The sequence below is a fragment of the Oenanthe melanoleuca genome, chromosome 2 (genome assembly GCF_029582105.1).
Source record: "Oenanthe melanoleuca isolate GR-GAL-2019-014 chromosome 2, OMel1.0, whole genome shotgun sequence".
Lineage (NCBI taxonomy): Eukaryota > Metazoa > Chordata > Aves > Passeriformes > Muscicapidae > Oenanthe > Oenanthe melanoleuca.
In genome coordinates this window covers 82,643,660-82,664,861 of record NC_079335.1, presented here as the reverse complement: position 1 = coordinate 82,664,861, position 21,202 = coordinate 82,643,660, and the positions used below count along the sequence as shown (strand labels likewise).

General features: G+C 38.4%; 1 protein-coding gene and 1 long non-coding RNA gene across 5 annotated transcripts in view; one reads left to right on the top strand and one right to left on the bottom strand.

Moving 5' to 3' along the window:
- Nucleotides 1-12,419, bottom strand: part of PRPF4B (pre-mRNA processing factor 4B) — a 22,433-nt gene extending 10,014 nt beyond the window's left edge. For both annotated transcript variants that reach the window (XR_008839973.1, XM_056486110.1), the window contains exons 1-6: nucleotides 12,007-12,419; nucleotides 7,238-8,431; nucleotides 4,220-4,393; nucleotides 3,793-3,948; nucleotides 2,987-3,068; nucleotides 1,444-1,654 (exon numbers count right to left, since the gene is read on the bottom strand). Coding sequence is in view for 1 of the 2 variants with exons in the window: in XM_056486110.1 (XP_056342085.1) it covers nucleotides 1,444-1,654; nucleotides 2,987-3,068; nucleotides 3,793-3,948; nucleotides 4,220-4,393; nucleotides 7,238-8,431; nucleotides 12,007-12,419 (2,230 nt within the window). In the remaining variant the exon portion in view is untranslated. The remainder of the gene's footprint in view (nucleotides 1-1,443; nucleotides 1,655-2,986; nucleotides 3,069-3,792; nucleotides 3,949-4,219; nucleotides 4,394-7,237; nucleotides 8,432-12,006) is intronic.
- On the top strand, nucleotides 12,157-21,202 carry LOC130250426 (uncharacterized). Of its 3 annotated transcripts, XR_008839977.1 has the most exons (7): nucleotides 12,157-12,466; nucleotides 12,677-14,065; nucleotides 15,656-15,693; nucleotides 16,629-16,701; nucleotides 18,402-18,534; nucleotides 18,998-19,114; nucleotides 20,419-21,202. It is a non-coding gene; the product is annotated as an uncharacterized LOC130250426 (long non-coding RNA). The 3 variants fall into 3 exon arrangements; XR_008839975.1 differs by lacking the exon at nucleotides 12,157-12,466 and having other exon boundaries at nucleotides 12,618-14,065; XR_008839976.1 differs by lacking the exons at nucleotides 12,157-12,466; nucleotides 15,656-15,693 and having other exon boundaries at nucleotides 12,618-14,065.

Genomic DNA, 21,202 nt, shown 5'->3' with positions numbered 1-21,202 from the left:
TGGGAAGGCCGTTTATACCACTGTTTTGAGCTACAGACCCTTCTAGAAACTTCTTCAAATTCTTCTTTTAGTTCCAGTTACCTGTACTGGGCTACAATGAGTCATTGACTAGTTTCTTAGCAACTTACTACTCTGGCCCTGTAAGAGGTCAGGATAGAAATAAAAATTTACTCTTGCAGAGGAAGATAACCCACTGGTGTCAGCTGTTGTTACAGCCACCTCCAACCCAGAATCCTACCACTCAGATACGAATGTAATTTTAGAAAACTTTTTTACATGTCTATGTGGAAAATGCCTACATAGTTAAGACTTAAATTTTCATATGCTTTAACAGACAAAATTTGAGACCAGTACGTGCTTTGACAAAAAAGGAGAAACACATGGTCTGTTAGACATCATAAGCCTAAGCTTGTGGTATGCAAAGAAAGCACTAAAATGGTTCTTTTCATTGATGTTGCAGGAGAACAATCTGAAAACACACAGCTCAAGGGAACAGGATAAACTACAGAGCAGTACAGCAGTCCCAAAGAGATGCAGCTTTATTACTTTGAAGAGAAGTATCCACTAGAGACAGTGTATTTAGCCCCCAAAGGTACATGTGGCACAGGACATGAAATACAAGCTAACTGCAACTCTCCCTCAGAGAGGCTGGGCAGGCTCCTCAGCCCTCGTTAAACATTGCTATTGCAATTAAACTGCAGAGAGAAACCAAAGCAGCTTAAACTAGCTCAAGTACAACCACACAGCAACTGCACACAACTCTGACTACCTGGAAGATGTACAGTAATCCACTTTCAAAAGACAAAAAAGCAGCAGACTTTCAATACTACAGGGTGCACTGTTCCTTTTGCTGCAGCTGGCACAAGGCAGGTTTTATATCAAAATTTATTTCATTTCATACTGATGTACAATAGAGTACATGGAGGGGGGAGGAAAATATCCATTTCAGCAATTAGCTATGCTGCTAAAATAGACTTACTAGCAATGGCCCTCAAAAACTTTAATCATTCTAAATTACTACAGACTCACCTATATTCTTCTGTCATAGTGGCTTTGACCAAAAAAAGGTCTAAAAGGAGCATAATTTCCAACCCTCACAAAGTAAAGTCTAGGACTATACTAAGCTTCTAAGAAAACAATTTGCCTAAGTGAAAAGAAAAATTTGGAAGGGTAATTCTTAAGCATATAGCCAGACATCATTATTTGCTCTTCCAAATGTAAAGCACGAATTGTATTAAGAGTTATTAGAAACATGTTCCACTCATATTATCCTTCCTAATGAGGAAGCTTTATTTTAATGCTTTAAGTACCATAATATTTGCAATAAAATTAGCAAATTCCATTCAAAAAGTCAATCTATTGCCTAGTCTGGAAGTACGTAAGTAAACTAAGCCAAGTGTCTGAGCTTTCATAAACTACATTAAAGAGATTTCAGAATCTTACCATTGTTCTGTTCAACTGTCATGAGGTTGTGCTTGGCTTTCACTGATGCCTCAAAGGTGTCCACATTTTCCCGTTCATACTCCTTAACATCAGCAGCAACTCTCTCTAGGATGTCCTCAGGAGAATTTGAGCGACTACGTGTACTGCTTTGAGGGCTGCTTGGTTCAGATGGTACAGATATGTTACTGTCTTCTGTCTGGCCTTTGTATTTCTAGAAAGAAATTTAATTTTTAATCTTACTGTTACACCTTATCACAATTTAAATATTTTCATATCCATCCTTTCAACTGTTTGGGCTTTCAGCTGAAACATTAATATTTGTTTTCATAATCACCTATGTCTATAAAGACAACAGATTATTTTCAGAATGGGATACAACTTCTGATAATTCTATTTGTCAAAATGCACCACAGCCCAGACCATAAGATTGAAACATTCATGTGTGTTCTTTAGGTCTTCACATTTCTGTGAAAATAGATTATTACTGAATATTAGCTATTAGACTATGCACAACAAAATATCATCAACAACAAATTTATTACTAAACTGTCCTGCCACACAAACACTGAAAACACAGTCTTTCAGGAAAAAATAATTCTTTTATATCCTATGTTTTAGAATATTTCCCAGTTTTATTAGTGTTATGGTACAGAAAAGCAGCTTTTTGATTCAGTTTTTTATGTGAACTGGAAATCATATTTATTCATTCATGTAGAAAAATTTCAGAAGCATAAAAAAACCTTTAAATGTCATCTTTACAATTTTTGTTACTCTTAAGTACTATGTAATTACACAGATCTCACTTCCTATCCCAAAAGGTAAAAATCAAGATGAAGAAATGCTGCTACCACTCAGTTGTCAAGGTTGAACTATTCAATAATAAAAGCAGAGGTTTGTCCATTTAGGGAATTTAGCTCTGCTGAATTCTGCAATTTGCTTCCAGCCTACACCAATGTAATCAGTCTTTAAAAAGAATTTATATGGTTTGGCTCAGTCATAGTCCTGAGGGATTTTACAATGGGTTTTGCATAAAACTCAAACCATGAACAGTATTTTTAGTGCTATTTAAAATAAGCAGTACATTAAAGCCAGTGATTTTGTACCTGATTGCAAGAAGTTCAAGGAACTCATGTGCTTTTAGGGAGGAACTCTTGACAGTGGCTTTACAAAATTTTGGAAATTGACAAGGACAACTTCTAATTCAAACAAACTGACCAGTTAGGTTAATCGATATATAACTTACTGTTACACTGACATTATATCAATGATACAGCTACAGACAACATTTTTAACATGCCTTAAGACTGTCAGAGAGTGTTTAACTGTAGCAAAAAATGACTCACAGAAGAGTCACTTCAGTTTTAAAAGCAATGCTGTGACAAAACAAGTGCAGAGTTTCAGAGACACTAAAACATTTACAATGAACTAACTGGAAAAATACAGCAATAGGAATTACTATTGTAATGCAGTAAGAGGCAAAGAGCCTTCCTTTATCCTGACATTTTACACTAAAAACACAGAATTAGTTCCTGTAACCATGTACCTGAACAATTGCTTGCCGCTGTAATCTCCTTTGTCTTATCTCTGCTTCTTCATCTTCTTCTTCCAAATCAAAATCTTCAAGACTATAAAAATATGGTTTTTTTTATATAACTTCATATACATACAATTATCTATGAATTTTACCAAGCAGTTGCTTGGCATATAAAGCACAGAATATATTAAACAATAGCTGTTCAAGTGACTCAGAAAGCAATGGTGTATTAAATCCCACTGCATATATTTACATTTCCTTACAAAGTAAATTTATCTCTTGGTATCTCATTGGGACTTTCTGCATTCCATTTTTAACTGCAAACAATTAACAGCCCTCGTCTAAAGGACAACAAACAAACAAAAAATCCTTGTTCCTTTTCACTGCAGCATCATTTTTCCTTAATAATTTTATTAAGGATGCATACTCTTGCACAATGGAATAGGCAGATTTTTAGAAAATAAAAGCACAATTTGCAGACAGCAGTTAATCCTTTCAGCCATTAAAGCTTTTCCTCAAGGAGTAAGCTTTAGTAATCAGACCAAAAGCTTTCACAAGACACTGATCAAGTTGAATTTAAAAACCTAGTGACATATCCTTCCCTCAGGTCTGCCCACTAGCCAAAAGAACTTGGTATTTTCTGCATATTCTGAAGTTTTTCACATTCTCACAATGCCAATTTAACAAGATCACAAGAACAAAGAAATTATTATAGTTTTAGGTGACAACTCAAAACTACACCATGAAGATAAATGTTAGTTCATTCTTGGTATCAGGGGAACTGCAGGTTATAAATAATCAGTGTTTAGTCTTACTTTTCATCTGATGAAGACTCCTGTTCAGCTTTCATGCCCTCAGAAAGACTACCTTTAAATTTGTCTTCCTTAACTTTGCTTCTGCTCCTACGTCTATGGCCACCACGTGACCTGGACCTCCTTCGAAGGCGAGATCTACTTCTCCGGCCTCTATCCCTGTTTGAAAAGAACAAGAGATTTGGATTTTGGAGGGGGTTGTTTTGGTGTTTTTAAGAAAAGAAGGAAAACTTTTTCACAAAACATAAAGATGCAATGATTCCAAGTAATAAAACAATTTAATTCATGGAGAACAAAATTAATTTAACTGTGCTAGCACATATTAACACGGACAAAAAAAATAGCATGGTCTTTTTACACATAAGATAGCAATCCTTATTCTTCCTGTAGTATCTTACAAAAGACATTTAAAAACACAGGGCATCTTTACCTCCTCCGAGGAGATCTACTCCGCCTTCTGGGAGATCGGCTACGTCGAAGGGGTGTTCGAGATCTCCTCCTAATGGGGGACCGAGACCTTCTTCTGGATGGGGACCATCTGCTGGGTGGGCTGACATCCTTTGATCTTTCACGCCTGGACAAAATGTCATCCCTGGTACGTGTTCTTAAAACACAGGAAGAGAGTGGTAATAAAAATCAGGAGCAGGCTGGCAACAAAAAAGTCCATTCCCTCTGAAAACTCACTGAAAAATCTTACTGCAGGTGAGGGACCACCAGATGGGCTTCTGAGGGAGGGATGGATAAGCAGGCTGCAGAGCTGGCTGCCCTTCCTGCGTCTCTCCCCACCCTGGGAAGTGTGTGCCCATACAAAATCTAGTTCAGGACAAGTCTGGAAACAGCTCGTTAATTACTACCATGAAGCTAAGAGAGGTTTTAAAACAAAGCTTGTGTTTAGGTCTTGCATAAATAGCAGCCTGTTTCCACGTTTACCAGAAACAATACATAAACCCCAATATCTTATCCAGAGAATTACTTCACCAACTTCCCACCATGCTATTGAAATTTCAGCTTCGGATCATGCTATTTCACAGCAGTGACAATAATGTCTCTTTTTGTTTGGGGCACTACAACTGCATGGCTTCAACACTTCACACATTCTAAAAGAGCATATGAAAACCAGAATTCTTAACTAAAATCTAAACTACCCCTTCTCAAATTAAAAAAAAAAAAAAAAGTCTGATACTAAAGAAACTATTCAAAATTTGTTTATTCTTGCCTATGCGGTTTCACAATTATTCAAGGAAAAAAATCCTTGATGGGATTACTACATTAAAAACTGAATGTCAGCAAGAGTTCAGTGAAAAACTGTAAAGAATATAAATTAGAAATTCAACAACTATTCTAATGAGGCTGCACTAGACATTGGAAAATAGTTTAAAACTATTTCAAAGGAAATGTTGCTACTCTTTTTTTCCTGTTCCTTATTAATTTTTTTAAAAAAATCCAGTTGGAATGACTCATTACAGGTGTTGTATCTCATCAATGAGCAAAATATGTTGGGTCTGAAAAACCAATTCCACCCAGTCTGTGATTTCTTTTGTTTGTTTTGAGACTTCTACACCAGTTTCAATTACCTTAGCTACAGACATAGTAAACAGTGAGGCAAAAGGAAAATGTATGCATGTGCAGAGTACTGGCAGTTTCTACAAGGAATTACTGTACTCAAATGCTGGAGTAGGCCAATACCTTCAGCCCAATTAATTTATATTATGATCTTGTGAACAGTATTACATAAAAAGGCACAGGATGAAGAGTTCCAGGCTTCCTGACTAACAGAGTGGTTGTAACTACCAAAACCCTATCAAAGTATCTGTTACAAAAAATGAATTTGTTCCGAGATCACAGGGATGAGATAAAAAGTGGAAGATTATTAAGAATTCATAGTAAGATCACATAATGAGTAACTCCAGTCAAAGACCTGAGAAGTGTCTTACAAAATTAGAACACTGGAAACAAGCTTGAAAAATGAAATTACTGGGATTTTTTTGTTTAAAACTGTTCATTAAAGCTCCTGAAATTCTCTGGTAGTTTGAGTAATTACAAGTAGTTAAAACTTGAACACAGGTGGGATTAATTCAGATGTCTTACAGGGAAAGATTATTCCTGCTGATCTGCAAACACCTCCAGCAGAAGGTATTTTAGTAGTCCCCCACTCACATGCTCCTCACCACGCAGCTACAGAAGTATGAATTTGACAGCAAAATTCTAGACACATGCATCACTTGAAATAAGTGTCTAGACAACCAACTCAAGCTGGCTGCAATGCAAGCTGTCAAGAAAAATGAAAACTGAAAGATACAAAATGTTGCAGAGGAAAAGTCAACTACTATGCCAGAAAAACTCAGTAGTTGAGCAGACACATTCTTGATTCACCAGAAAGCAGCCAGATAAACTGGTAGCATTTACAATACTTGCTTGATCAGGTTAGCATCACTGGGGCCATTCTCAAAGTACCCAAAGATACCCTATACCTGAAACCAGAGTAACCTTCAGTGATTCAGGATGAAACTTTCACATTTTTAGGTGCCTATTCATTAAGCTTTGTGGTTCCAATTAGTTTTAAATTCATACTTCTTTGATCTTGGTTCTCAGACTGGGTGAAGCTAAACCCCCTGATACAAAGTTAGAAATTACTTATTATCCAACGCTGAATTTTTGAGACTCAAACTTCTTACAGCTAATGAATGAACTTCCAAAAATGCATACACTTACATTGCTCTCCTCATGGAAACTTGCCACCCAGGTATTATTAGCTTTCAAATTTCAAGATAATTGCTTCCATAGGCTAAACCTGTCTTTTTAAAAAGACTAGACCAATCCACTCTTCTCCTTTAAGTGTATGCAAAATATGGTAACTACATACAGCAGTCCAATAACAAACTAACGCTGCCATCCCTCTAGCAATAGATTAAATGAAAATCTACAATATTAAAAAAAAAAACAAACCAACAAACCACTGAGAAGAACATCTTGATATAAAAATTTGCATTCACACATACTAACTCTATCATTAGGGCCTTTTTTTGAGGAGAAAGAGGGGCTAATTACCCACTTTCAACCAACACTAACAGGTAACACCAGAGAGGATTCTCACTCCACAGAAGTTTCAGAAAGCAACAAAACTACTGACAAAGAAACAAAACAGAAGCCAAATCCTGAATCCAACCAGCGATAAAAAGGAGAACACAGTTACAAAACTTGTTCCCAGTAAGGGTGTGAGCAGCAAATAACTTTACCAACCACAAGATGAATTTGCATATCTGACAGCTGGGAGGAATAGTTTTTTGAAAAAACTGAATACATACAAAGTAAACCCATGGTATAATGTAAAATCTGATTACCTTTTTTAATACCTATTTTCCAAATAAAACGAGGAGATAAACACCAAACTAGAGACAGTTCATCCCATAAAGCATTTTTGTGATGGCTCATGGCACCTTTAAGTTACCTGGGAGAAGAAAGACGCCTCCTTTCTGATTCTCTCCTTTTTCTTTCTGCAGATCTACTCCTCACTCTTCTAACTGGAGAGCGGGTTCGAGAGGGGGATCTACTCTGTTTAGATCTACGATCGTTAAAGAGAGGGGATCTGCTTCTCCTTGACTTTTCGCGCTGTTTGGGAGACAAGCTTCTCCCTTTTGGGCTACGGCCAGGTCGTCTAGGGGACCTGTTCTCTTTCCCTGAAGAGGCATCTTTAGAAGGAGATTTAATTGGCTTTTTTTCTTTGTCAGTCTCTGATCTCCTAGGTTTTCTATCTTTGGATCGTGATCTTCTATCTTTGGATTTGCTTCTTAGTTCTGCTGGAGATTTAGATTTTCTACCACGATCTCTGCTTTTGCTTTCATTTACAACTGGAGACTTTCTGCGGTCTCTTGATTTACTTTTATCATCAGCTTTATTTCTGTCCTCTGGAGGAGACTTAGACTTCCTGTTTTTCTCCTGAGATCTCCTCTTAAGTATTGGAGACCTAGATTTCCTTGTCTGATCTTGAGACTTACTTCTCTTATAAGGACTTTTGGATTTCCTCCTTTCTTTTGACTTGCTTCTAGTAGTCTTCTCTTTGACTCCATCAACTCCTGCCTTGGCTTTCTTTTTGTCAGATCTGTGCCTAGTCCTTTCTTTTGATTCACTCTTACTTGCTTTCTTGGAACTAGTTTTATTGTCCACAGGTTCTAATTTCCCCTTAGTAGTTGACTTCGTTGTAGGTCGTGCTCCATTTCGTGCTTTTTCATTAATCTCCCCCTCTTCTTCAGATCCTGACTCATAACCTTGTAATATTAATCCCATCCCAGACTGGACTTTCCCTTCCATTAATTCATTTTCAAGTTCAGCTTTCAGCAATGCTCTTTGTTTCTCTAAGTCTTCCAGAGGAGCCAAAAAATCAATTTTAGTTCTTTTAGCTGGTCCATCTTCTTTGTCAGAGGCATCAGCCACCTCTTTCCATTTATGTTTCTTATGTTTGTGTCTGTGTTTATGTTTTTTGTCCTTATCATCTTCTGAAGAATGTTTATGTTTCTTGTGTTTACTTCGGTGTTTGTGTTTCTTTTTTTTGTGTCGGCTGTGCTTGTTCTGAGGTTGGTCTGCCTCTGACACTTCCCCATTTTCTTCATTCACACTTTTCTCAGATGCCTCAGCATCCTCAACCCTGCAAAAAACAGAGATCAGTACTATAAACTCACTGTAATCCTTTATCTATTGTCAAGTAGACAGCCTTTTATGATAGAAACTAACTGGCATTTATTCACCTACCTTTGGGAGAATAAGAAATACACCACTAATTTAAGTAAGTTATAACAGCAGATACACTTCCTCAGGAACAGACAGCCATAGCTGCAGAATGAAATAGTATGGAAGGAATAGAGAGCAAATGCACTGACAAAACCAAATGTGTGGATGGAATCAATGCTTACACTTTGGCATTCAATTCTGACCTATCTGTTAATAGCATACAACAGTGCTGAGTATTTATTTGCCAGTCCATAAACATCTATGTCACGTTCTGCTCCACTCCACTGCCCAACCCGACCTAAGCTTTTTACAAGTAATTTCAAGTGGCAGAAAACAGCTGTGCTCCAAAATCAAAATTTATTTCAAGGTATGATGCTGATCACCTCAGGAAACCTTGCAAGATCTCATGCAGAGCTGACTAAGTCTCTTAGCCGCAATTTTTTTCTGTAAGTGTACACACCTTTTAGAAAATCATGAAATGTTCTTACACATTTATATTATTTATGCAATACAGGGAACACTACTGAGGAACAGGATAACTTAAGGAAGTCTAATTTCATACCAGTTTTCTGATAGTATGCAACAAATTAGCAGTGTCAAAAAAAATGACACCATGCCATTGACCAAAACAGCTGAAAATAAGTCTACAGCAGGTTATTAAAATAATAATATACAGCATTTCTTCTAAAAAAGAATATTGTCAATTAACTACAATTTCTCCAAAACTGTAACTTCAAAAAATATAAAAAATTCACTCCTGATGTTACACATTCCCTTGTATTATCTTCTATAGCCACTGAAACTGGCTTAGCAATAGGGGTTTTTACAGTGTTTAGCAAATACCTCCCAAACTCCTTCAGAACATCAATTAAGTTATTGTCTGTGGTAATACAGACATTTGCCTTTTGAAATAATATCACAGGTGCCAGAGCTCACCTCATCTAAACTACAGTTTTGAAATCCACTAGTTACTATTTTAATAAACATAGCTCTTTGCTGCATAGTAAGCCTCATTAGGTGAAAAGAAATCCCCCAAACACAACAGTAAGGAGCAGGGGGTGAACGTACACAGAAATGCAGAAATTACCTTCTGAACTCTACTGGTTTCATACCACACTTGTTTCTGAAGAGTATGACCAATAATTTGACCCAATAATTGTATCAGAGATAATCTAAGCCAGACCTAGAGGACAGCATCTCACTACAAATTTGATTGTCTTCCTAACTAAGGACCTTCAAACACTGCACATTTACTCTCTCCTGCTTGAGCTAAGGCAAATTCTTGTACTAGTAAATAAAGGTGACTTTTCTGCAAAGTACACTAAAATTATTTTCTAAAATAATTCGAATTTTAGTGCTATGAAATATTCCAAAAGGAACAAACTGATTGAGTTAAAAATACAGAATATTCAGAGATTTAACTCAGAATGCTCCTTGTCTTTCACGTTTTCACTGTTACTTCTGCTTACTCAAGGCATACAGACAGGTGTTTTTCTTAATTGCTACCTCCTGATGCCCCACATCATTATGATGAGAGAATAGCAGAACAAAAGAGGAAAAACTTAAAAAGACCTTATTTTATCTTGCACTTGGTATTAAAACATTTTTTAAAAAGAAAAAGTATTAAATGCAAAACTTCTTCAACTTGGATTTGCCATTCTGAGCGAGTCTATCTGTGATTTAAGTAGGGAAATGCGACCAGGAGAATTTTAAGGGAAATAAGTGCCTTTCAAAATTTCTTTTAGTTGGATCAATTTTGTTATTGTATGTATTTTGGAGTTATGTAATAACCTTATCTTAAATTCTGGAAAAGCCAGCTGGTAGCAAAGGTGCCAGATGAGACACATTAGCCCAGCATTATCTCAGGCCACTACAACTGCCAGCTGTCTTTGTAACTCAACAATAAAATTAGGTTCATTAATATGCAAAATAACAGTTCAAGTTTTCTTCATGTACAGGGATACATTTATTTCAAGTACTTTCATTAAACTGTGGATTAACTTTTATTTCAGTTAAATGCTTCAGAGGTATCGTGACATGGATGAAAAAACCTTTTAAGAATGTTTTAGAAGGTAATGAGGCATGTCTACCCGTTTATGTTCTAATGGCTTTAAATAGAGAGGAACTGTGACATGAACTTGTTATAGCCCTACTTTTTCCTATTTTTGAATTCAAGGAGAAGAATCACAGGAAGCTCATAAGGATGTGCAGTGATTTCACCCATCTTTTCCTTCATATCATCAGCTTCTACCTTATCACTTAACTTTCTCTCTGTAATACTAAACGCTAACTCTTCATGTGCATGTGTTTTACATAGTTCACATGGACTCCCGCTGCTTTTCCTCACCTCTTTTATACTCTCAGGATAAACAATAAAATCAAACCTCGAATCAAAACTCTTTCAGGCGAAAAAAAACCAAAACACATATAAATCAGTTTAAACGGCTAAAATATTCATGTAGTAAAGAGGAGCGATAGATCCTCTTTATCACACTAGATCCTTAACTCCCAGCATTAGATCGTGAACTCCCAGCGGAATTTCCAGAAGATTGTGTTCCCGAGTCCCGAGCGCGGACTAACCCAAACCCCACGGCACTAACCGGGCTGCCTGGAAAACGCACGCCCGGGAGCCCCGTTCCGGCGGGGAGGCGGCAGCGCGATCTTCGCTTCCCAACGGGAGCCGGGACTTGCCAGTCATTTCGAGGGCTGGAAGGAGGGGCTGGCGGCAACAAATCACTTTCTGCTTCCACCAGCACGGGCACTTTCCGCACCGCGAGAGCGGCCGGGGCCCGGGGGAAGGCGGGTTCGCCGCAAGGCGGGCAGCGGCCGGCGGCCCCAGGGCAGCCCCACGGCAGCCGCTGCCCGGAGCCCCCCGGCCCCGCTGGACAGGGTGTGCGGGGCTGTGCGTACGTTCGAGTGCCGGGGGGATCCCGGCGAGCGCCGGCCCGGATCGGCCGCAGGGATGCCCGAGCCCTGCGCGCCCGGGCGGGCAGCGGCCTCACAGCCACGCGAGGGATGCGCCTCCGTCCCCCGCCTCCCTCTGTCCTGCGTCCCGTTCGCCGGCGGCAATCCCGGTTCCCGCGGCCGGAGCGCCAGCGGGGCGGGAAGCGCACGCGGGACTCCCGGCGACACGCGCCCGCCGCTCCCCTTCCCTTCCCTTCTCTCCCTTCTCCCCTCCCCCCGCGCGGCCCTCCCGCATCCACAGGCGGATCCGGCGCCCCAGGCCCCGCCGGGCCGCTCGCCGCGGGGCTAGCAGCGCCTATAGCAACGCCTCTCCGCCGGGGCGGCCGCTTTCCCTCATCCTCCTCTCCATACTCCCTTCTTCCTCCTCCTCCCTCGCCACTTCCACCCGGGCCGCTTCTCGTCGTCCCCGTCCCGTGTGTGTGTCCCCCCCTCCCCAATTCCCTCGCCCGCGCTTCTTCCTCCACCTCCCTTCTCCCCCTTCCCAAAGCTCCAGGGCGAGGAGCCTCCCCCTCTCCCGCCGGTCCTTACTCGGGCGGTCGCTGCTCGGGCTCGGCCGCGGCGGCCATTTTGAACTTCCGAACTCCTTCGCTGCCGCCGCCGCCGCTGGGAGGGGGCGGGGGGAGACGCGGGGCCGGAAGTGAACCCCGCGCGCGGGGCCGGGAGCGCGCCGGTGGCTCCGCCCCCTCGGGGGCGAGGCGGCGGCGGGAGCGGGAATGGGGCCGGGAGTCAGCGGGTTGCGTGAGGTACTGGGAGAGACTCTTCGCCGTGAGGGCCCTGAGACACCAGAACACGTTTCCCACAGACGCTGTGGATGCCCCGTCCTTGACAGCATTCCCGTCTGGTTTGGCCGGTGCTCTGAGCTGCCTGGTCCCGTGGAAGGGTATCCCTGCGCAGGGAATTGGAACTGGGTGATTTTTAAGGTCTCTTCCGACCCAAGCCATTGTGTAATTCTATGAAAGGCGTTGCTCCGCTTAACTTGCCTTTCCAGGTTGGGGGGGTTCGGGGCCGGGGCTGTGTCTGGGTGCGCTGCGGTGGCTCCTGGGCTGGAGGGTGCAGGTTTCTCACCAGCGTTCTCGCCTTTTAAAATTAATATTAGATTTAAGGTGACTGCTGCCTGACTCCTAACCGGAGCTGTTATAAACTTCACACAGAAATGCTGTAACGTTGCTAACGTGTATTCCATTTTTAATTTCAACAGGTGATTTGAGCAGTCGTTTATGCCATCATTTTTCTCACACCGGACCCTCACTTCTTTCAGATAGTTGTAAAATCTGCAGACATCCCTAGCGCTGGAATCTGAGTCTGGGTGTCAGTGCTCCCCAGAATTTGGATAAGACACTTGAAATCATGAAGTGGATTTTTACTCTTTTGTTTATTGCCTTTTCACAGATTCGCATAATATTCTGAGTTGGAAGGGATCCACAAGGATTCTCGAGTCCAGCTCTTAAGTAAGTGGCCCGTATGGGGATTGCACCCACCACCTTGGTGTTATCAGCACTGTGTTCTAACCAACAGCAACTGCAGAACGTTAACAAATTTCACTACAAATACCAATGTATTCAATGAACCCACACGTCACCATGAGGACATCACAACATCCCAGCTGTATACTGCTTTGCTTGAGGATTTTGAAGCCCACATTTCCTGGTCTGGTGCAAATATTTCTGGTGGAGTCATACAGGTGCAAACTCTGCCATTTAACAAGCAGGATTAAAAGTAAGATCGGGATACACTGGCTGAAATGCGTGAAACTGATACGGCATGTCAAATTCCAGGTTGCCCTGAAATGGACCAAGGTAAAAATGAGTTATATAGCATTGGAGATGAAAAAAATGAAATCAAAGAAAATCTTGCAAAAAAATTACTGTCTTGTTGCCTGTGTATCAGCCTTAAAATAACACTCCTTGCTGTTGTGACGTAAGCCCAAACTTGATCCTCATGTGTCTCACTCCTGTGAAATGAGCACCATGTTTGCAGAAGTAGCTTATTTTTAACTTCAGGAACCCTGCAGTGCTGACTTCTCTTCAATGTTCCAAGAGAAAGGACAGATAACTCCAGTCTGTGCCTCTTTAGTGTCTGTCAAGTTTCCAGCATTAGAACCCAGACATTTGCTGGGGAAATTAAAATACTCAATCAAGATGTGAACATCATAAGAAAATCAGTTGAAAGCTTTATCTAAAGGCTCAATTCACCCTGTGGAAGATACTTGTGCCTTTAAGCTGGGTTCTGAGAGAAAGCAGCATTTCTGAATGTGTGGAATGTAGCACTGGAGCTGAAAGATGCTGAGAAAATCAATTTAAAGAGTCATAATGTGGATCATGGCTTTGAATGTGTTTATTGTCACATGACTGAGTAGATCTTAATGGAAAATCATTGAAAATCACACATGTGGATAAAAGAAACCTACCAGTGCTTCATCTGTGAAAGTGCTTTTACATCACTTTATAAAGTGCCTGGAACAGAAAGAGCCATCAGAGGAAGCTTCATCTCAGTGCACATCGTCTGAAACTGAGCAGATAAGCAATCTTCACGACGCTTGCTTGGCATTATCAGGATATGGTTACGTGCCCACACAGTGATTTTACCAGTAAGTCAGATTTTATTTTTTCCTCTCATCCAGTTGCCTCCTCAGCTTACATTTATCGCTGCAAGTGACTTTCTGTGGTACATGCAAAATTTATTGGAGCCTTTCAGTATTAACTGTAAATGCTATTATCAGAAGCTACTATAAAACATCTTCATGATGGTTTGAGCAACGAAAATATAAGAACTGTAAAAGTTCTAAAAATGCGTTGTAAATGTTGACATTCTGATGATGTTCATCTGCAAAATCCTGTCTCATTTCGTATTTTAGATTCTGAGTACTTTTATGAGTAGTTGACCATCATATTCTAAAAATTTCTATATTAGTAGCTTTTTGATGGCTCTTAACATTACTGTGAAGGTACTTCTATCAAGGTAAATGCCTGTTATCTCTACATTTCGTTACACTTCTAATAGCTAAATGTTATCTCCATTTATAAATGGAAGACCTTGACTATCATAATCTGTCTTCTAAATTACAAAAGGACAGTGTTCCAGTATTCTCTTTCTGTTCCCCTTTGCATTAACTACAAATGTTGCTTTTGTGCTAATTATACTTTTTCCTTATTGCTTAAAGAATGCTTCTGTTATTAATTTCAAAGGTTAGGAATGTGAAGAAATGTGGAATGACAGGGCATCCTGTGTTTGTGGCCAGGCATCTGTGTCGTGGTGTAGAGTTTAGATTAGATTATCAAGGGGTTTGTTTGAAAGGTTTAGATTGGATTATGTGTTATGCTGTCTAGTTTTGATGCCTTTGTTGTCTTGGGGTACATGGGCTTCTTCTGAGGCTTTTACTGCTTGACAGGGCAGGAGATAGAATTCTTTTAAAGGTTATAGCAGAATTCCTGGAGGAAAAGTAGTTGAGGAAATGGTAATTTTTAGAACTAAAAGCACAACAGGTTTTTTGCTGCACAGTGACTTACAGTGTCTCCTTAATTCTGACTGCAAGCCAAGAGCAACACTGCAGTCCAATATAACTTTTTCTCTAAGAGGGTAGGAAGGAAAGCACATGGAAAGACAATTGAAATTTACAGTATTTCAAAACAGAGATGTCTACAGCAGTGAAAAGATTTATGAATGCTTATACAAACTATTGGTTTTTTAAGTGAAAGGAGAACTGCTTTTTATTAACAAATTATAAATTGTCTCTTGAATGAGTAATTTCATTCCTCTTGGGTGGGAGGCGTGGGGATCAAAAATCCATCATCCTTACAACTGTAGTGAGAAAATTGGGACTGGGTTTTCTGAAATGCTCTTTTGACAGTTTCCATTACATCTGGGGGTGATGAATTTTGAAGATTATAACTTACTATTCATTGTTATGATAACATGAAGAAAGTTTACTTAATTTTAGCTTACTAGTTAAAAAATTTAATAGGTTAAATACTTAACACTTTTTAAGATTTTGGTAGTATTGTGGAATTGTAAATATTTTATATAGTTTCTGAACTTTGCTTACATTTTTGTGATAAATGTGAGCAAAGGAAACCTTTCTAAATATTTATTTAACACCATGCTAATTTCTATACATTTTTGAGGTGCAGAAGAAACAATTAAGAAATTAAGAAATCTTCAACTTCCTAATGTTTTTCAGGTGTTTAATTCCATGAAAGGAAGTTTTACTGTAAAATTGTAAGAAACTGATGTCTGCTGATTTATTGTGCTTGTGGAGCTGATACAATGAGAGCCTTCCTGCTGGCTATGGGGATGGTTTTGGAAATAGTTTTAAACACAGCTTCGTAGTATTAATCTTGTGTTTAACTTAGTGTCAAGTTTTCACTGTAATTTCCTAACGTTATTCGGTACAACGTGCTTGTTGTAGCTTTTAACCTATGTGAAAGCCTACCTGATTAGTGAAAAACAAACTACAAGTTGAATCTTAAATCTTAAAAAAAAAGTTCAGAAATTGCTGCAAAGTTGACTGATTTTATATTAAAATCTTTACAAGAATGGGCTGGTGGTCTCCATTGCGTTTCCCTTTAAACAGAAGTCCTCTGTTAAAACCTGCAACCTCCTACCACTACTTTCTCCAGACTAAATTTAGACTGTCAGCAGATGTGCTAAGAAGAAAACAGACATGTGAAGTGTATTGTCTGCCACTAAAAATAATCCTTTGAAGCCTGGGTATTCTGAAGTCTCTGTTCCTTCAATATTTTTCCTGTGCTCCATAATTCACAACAAACTAACTCCACTGCAAGTGCATATTTTGTTAACTCATTTTTACTTGTGTTTTGAAATCTTTGAGAGCTCCTTGTTATCATGTTTTGGTTTATTTTGGTTTTTGTTCTGTTTTGACATTGGGAGTGAACTAAGCATTCTTAGAGCTGAGCTAATATTGGATTTGCTGCCAGAGTCCCCATGGTCAAATTATGTTTTCGTAATCAATAATTGCTCTTTCTTCTTAAATGCTGTCCATCTCAAAGCCAAATTCGGCCTCATATTGCCTATATGACCACGAAATACTATAAAACTACGTAAGTGTGAAGTCTGAACATTTTTCTTAGTAACTGTAATGTAGATAGATGTCTTTCTTCTATTTTAAATTAATATATTTGCTCTGGTTTTAGCTATTGTAACAAACTGTGGCTTTTAAACAACTAAGGACTAGATCAAGGTCTGCAAGCATCTGTGCAATCACAGGTACTGTTTCTAACTGTACTGAATGCAAGATGTGAAGTTTTTTTGCAGTTATTTTTCTTTTTTTCCTCTTTTGGTGCTAAATAATCACTTAATGCAAGTGTACGTACAAGTAAATTTGTTTTAATTGATGGAAGAAAGTTTTAAAACTCATTAAGATAGATTAGAACGGTGGTTTGAAGGGCAGGAAGGAAGGATTAGGAACTTCCTAGAGTTTGAAGGCACTAAACAAGGATCCCCATCTTTCCAGGGCAGTAGGTGGGCTGGGATGTGTCAGCTGCATTGAGCTTGCAGCTGAGCAGCTCTTTCCTAGGTAGAGGAGAAAAGAAGGCAACATTCAGTGCAGGAAATCTTATGGCAGGACATGATGACATGCTTGGGTTTTGAATACTTCTTAAGTTGATTTGATTTTCTGATGGGCTCATTTTGGTAATTGATGCTTGGTTGGGTAACTAGCTCTTAGTTTAAAAGGAATTCTGTGTTGTTAAGTTAGTAGCAGCAAGTCTGTCTTCCTTTGTCAAATGTTGCTTCATCTCACTGAGGCTTTATCTCCATCTGCAAGAGGTGGAAATCCTTGCTTCATGCAAGGACTATTACCTTATCATTTTGTTGTTTGTTGTCTTACTAAAGTGGGGGTGGGGATATGTTACTGCTGAGAATGTCAAAGCTGAAGGATGCTTCATATCTGAAGCTTTTCTGGCTTTAACTTTATGTCAATGTGACTGGAGTAACACCAGAATTGTAATACTCTTCATGATGACCATGCAGGTTCAATATTCAATGTAGATCTATTTTGAACCAAGAGTTTAGTTTCTTTCTGATTTCTTTTTGGATATTTAATGATGTCAGATGTGCAAATAAACCAAAATGATTCAGCCAATTTTCAGGAATGGGGAAAACTTTTTTTTCAAGTGGAACCTGCAAGACTGTGAATATCTTTTATCTAAAAAGCCCTAATAGTCCATGACTTGAGGGAAATATATAAGCATTTTTCATTTTGTGTCTTCTGTTAGAACAGCTGGAAGGCCACAGTTCTGATGGAAAAATCTGTTGAGATTTGGTCTTTTCAGTGTTTCTGAAAAATGCAGTGAACAATGACAATACCTTACTGCAGGAAGCTAATTGTGACAGACTGTTTCAGGGAGACAGGAATAAGAACTAGGAAAACTTGTCAGTTTACTTTGGCGCCTGGCTTGCAAAGTTTTTAATTCTTTTGTAGACAGCATATAAAAGATGTTGGATACTGAAGACCAGTGGGGCTGGAAAACCTGTGAGCTGTTGCCAGAGATAAAGATGAGATGAGAAGATGAACTTAAGCAGAATTTGACATGTTAGGAAAACGGATAATGGGTCATGGCAAAGTGGGCAAATAGTAAAATAATGGAGAGTCTCAGAAAATGAGAATAACTTGGACCACAGTTTGGTCTGAAGTGAACTGAAGGATTTAGTCTCAGACATGGGAACCAGCTTTAAAATAACAGGGTACACAATCACTTCTATTTGCTATTGCTGCCATTACTCAAATGACAATTAGTTCAAGCATCAGAGGGTTTTGGTGTATGTTATGTGTGTGTGTGTATATATATTTATATGTATATGTATATATACGTAAATATATGTATATATATGTGTATATATATATATATATATATATATATATATTCCCCATTGTGAAACCTGGCATTAATGTTTTAACTTCTTAGATATTTTGATTCCAAAAATGAATCCTAAAACTTGTCAAATGTTGAAAAGACAGCAAAACTACCACCAAAAAAAAAAATAAAAATTAAGAGGACTCTCAATACAGGTCAAAAAGCCAAGCACTCCTCTGTGTTGGTAGGTACACTTGCAAAATCAAAATCTTTAATTGCCTGATTTGCCTATATACAAATTTCCACTCCCAGTGATCCATTTGAAATTCAGGGTGTGGAATGGGTAGTGTTTCATTAGCCTCACTTTATTCTTTAGAGAGCAGAATAGATACACAAAAAAACAATGAGATTAAGGTTACCAAGGCAACTTTGATTTTGGCAATTCAACTTTAATTTTGGCAATACCTAGTTTTATTTCTTGTGTTAGCAACCTTAATGAGTTGAGGCTTTGTTTGAGTTTTTTAATACAGCTTTTATTTTATGTTGTGGGAGATATGTTGGGAATTTACCTTAATATACTAAAATGCTGTCTTCTTTAGCACTATGTACTGCTGTATATTTTGAGTTACTAGGTTCTACATTGCTATACACCATGTATGTGCCATACAGTACATGGCTATATAGAAGTTCATATATTTCTTCCTTAGGTCCTGTGACATACAGACCCTTTAGAGTTACTGGCTTCAGCTCCATCACAACATCCTTACATGTGTTGGTGGTGTCTTGACTGATCCATGCTGGTGTACACTACATTGGAGAGTTAGGTAAGTGTTTATTTATGCTTGAATACAGCAAATGAAAAAAACAACAAGATTCTTAAATATTTTTAATATGTACATGGTCACAAAACTGGCAATTTATCCTCCCTTTTCTCTTAATCACTACAGACTCCAGAATCCAGCAGTATTTGTAATGTGATGCTTGCTGTGTCATCACATTAAAAGGAATGGACAATTTGATAAATAAGGCTTAGTGACACTGGATGAGGAAAGAAGTCTTTATTTTTTTTCATTCATTAGACGGTGGTCTGCTGAAATGTCTCACATTATCAAGTTCTGCTTTTTACAAATTAGCTTCAGAGTTGGTACAACTGTTTTGAGATTGATTTATTTATATAACAGTATCAGCCTTTATATCTTGTTTGTAAGCTTTTGGGAGGATGATGAAAGGACAATATTTTTTTATTTTGGGAGTTTGTTGCTAATACAAAAGCACTTATATACAAACTATGTGAGAACCAAAAAAATGGAGTCAAATTAAGTTTTTCTGTGCCAAATGATACTTGCATGGGTGAAAGTATTTAACTTACAATGAAACAAACCCTGGGTATCATCTCAATCATGTAATGAACTTTTTCCCCCTAATTTTACAAAGTATGCTATATATTTAAAAGTGTATACAGCACTGTATTTCTTAAGGTTTTGTCTTCATTTGACATTTCACTGATCTTTGTATTAGTAAATTAGCATTTTATGTTATTTTAACAACTTTTGGATACTCATAGCATAATGAAAGTAAATCAATTCCTTGCAGCATAGTAGCTGTATTATGTAAAAGGGTTGGTTGTTCTTTATCTACATGCATTATAATCACTGGAAGTTTACCTGAGGAAACTTAGAAAAGATAGGAATGTTAGAAATGTGCATAAAGGTTTTATATGATAAATACATTTTAATCCTGTGAAACAAAGGGTTTCTCAAATGAGAAACCTGCTAATCGTGTTTCTCCTTCCTGCATTGTCACTTTTAAAAAGAAAGGGATTTTTATTGTCATGGTAAGTGTGTCAAACAGTAGTAACTTTTCAAATGCTGTCATTTTTATGATTATAATTTGTGCTTACCTAATTTTGTTTTTATCTTCCAGTGTGCTGAACAGCACTTTAGCATTTTATAATTAAGTGTGCATTTAATAATGGTAATCTGTACTGCCAAGATGTGTGTGAATGGCAGTTAAACATTTCTGTAAATCACTTGCCTTCATTGTATTTGCAGCATGCACAAAAATAAAACAGAGCAGTTCTTTCCTCAAAGTTACTTACCTGTAACTTGCATCTAATTTTGCCCTACAGGTTAAAAAAACCCCAAGCAACACAACAAATGAACAAACAAAAACCAACTCAAACAAATGACTGTTCTTGAGAAGCTCTATTATATGTGTGTTTCACAAACTTAGCACAGAATGAGGAGGAGGTTTATTTTCTCTACAATTTTGTGTCACTTGAAAGTTTCATATCTCAGATTTTTAAGTCTTTCCATCATTGATGACATTATAAAATATTGGTATAGTGTATTTTGGGTTTCTTTTTGAATTAGTTTATTTAGCTTATTTCTTATGTGGCAATCCAGAGAAGAGTTGAAGGAGCATATGGAAAACTACAGAACTGCTACCCTCTTTTGTCCTCATTTTGGGATCAAGTATTCAAAACCAGATATCAGTTGAGTGGACATCAAAAACTAATCCATCATGAAGAAACAACAAACCCACAAATGAAAGAGAGGAAGAGAAGAAAGAAGCCTGAAGATCATCCTGTGTGTTTCAACAAAAAAGCAACTTGGAAAGAAGGATTTAAGCTAGTTTAAATGCAGTATGTACAGTAGGTATGATCTGTATTATAGCAAAACTTGCTATTTTGTTTCTTAATTGCAGAATATTTGGTAATCTGGCAGATTTATTTATTTGCTTATGTATTTTTATACAAAAGTTGCTCTTAGATAGCCTGAACAAAAATTAAAATAGCTACCTTCTTGATTTGTGATAGTACCAGTTTTTGCAATCAATTAAGCATGTGCTGATCAAAAGATGCAGCTAAAGTTTTCTGCTTTAGTTTGTTAAAGGTAATAACAAAATACAGC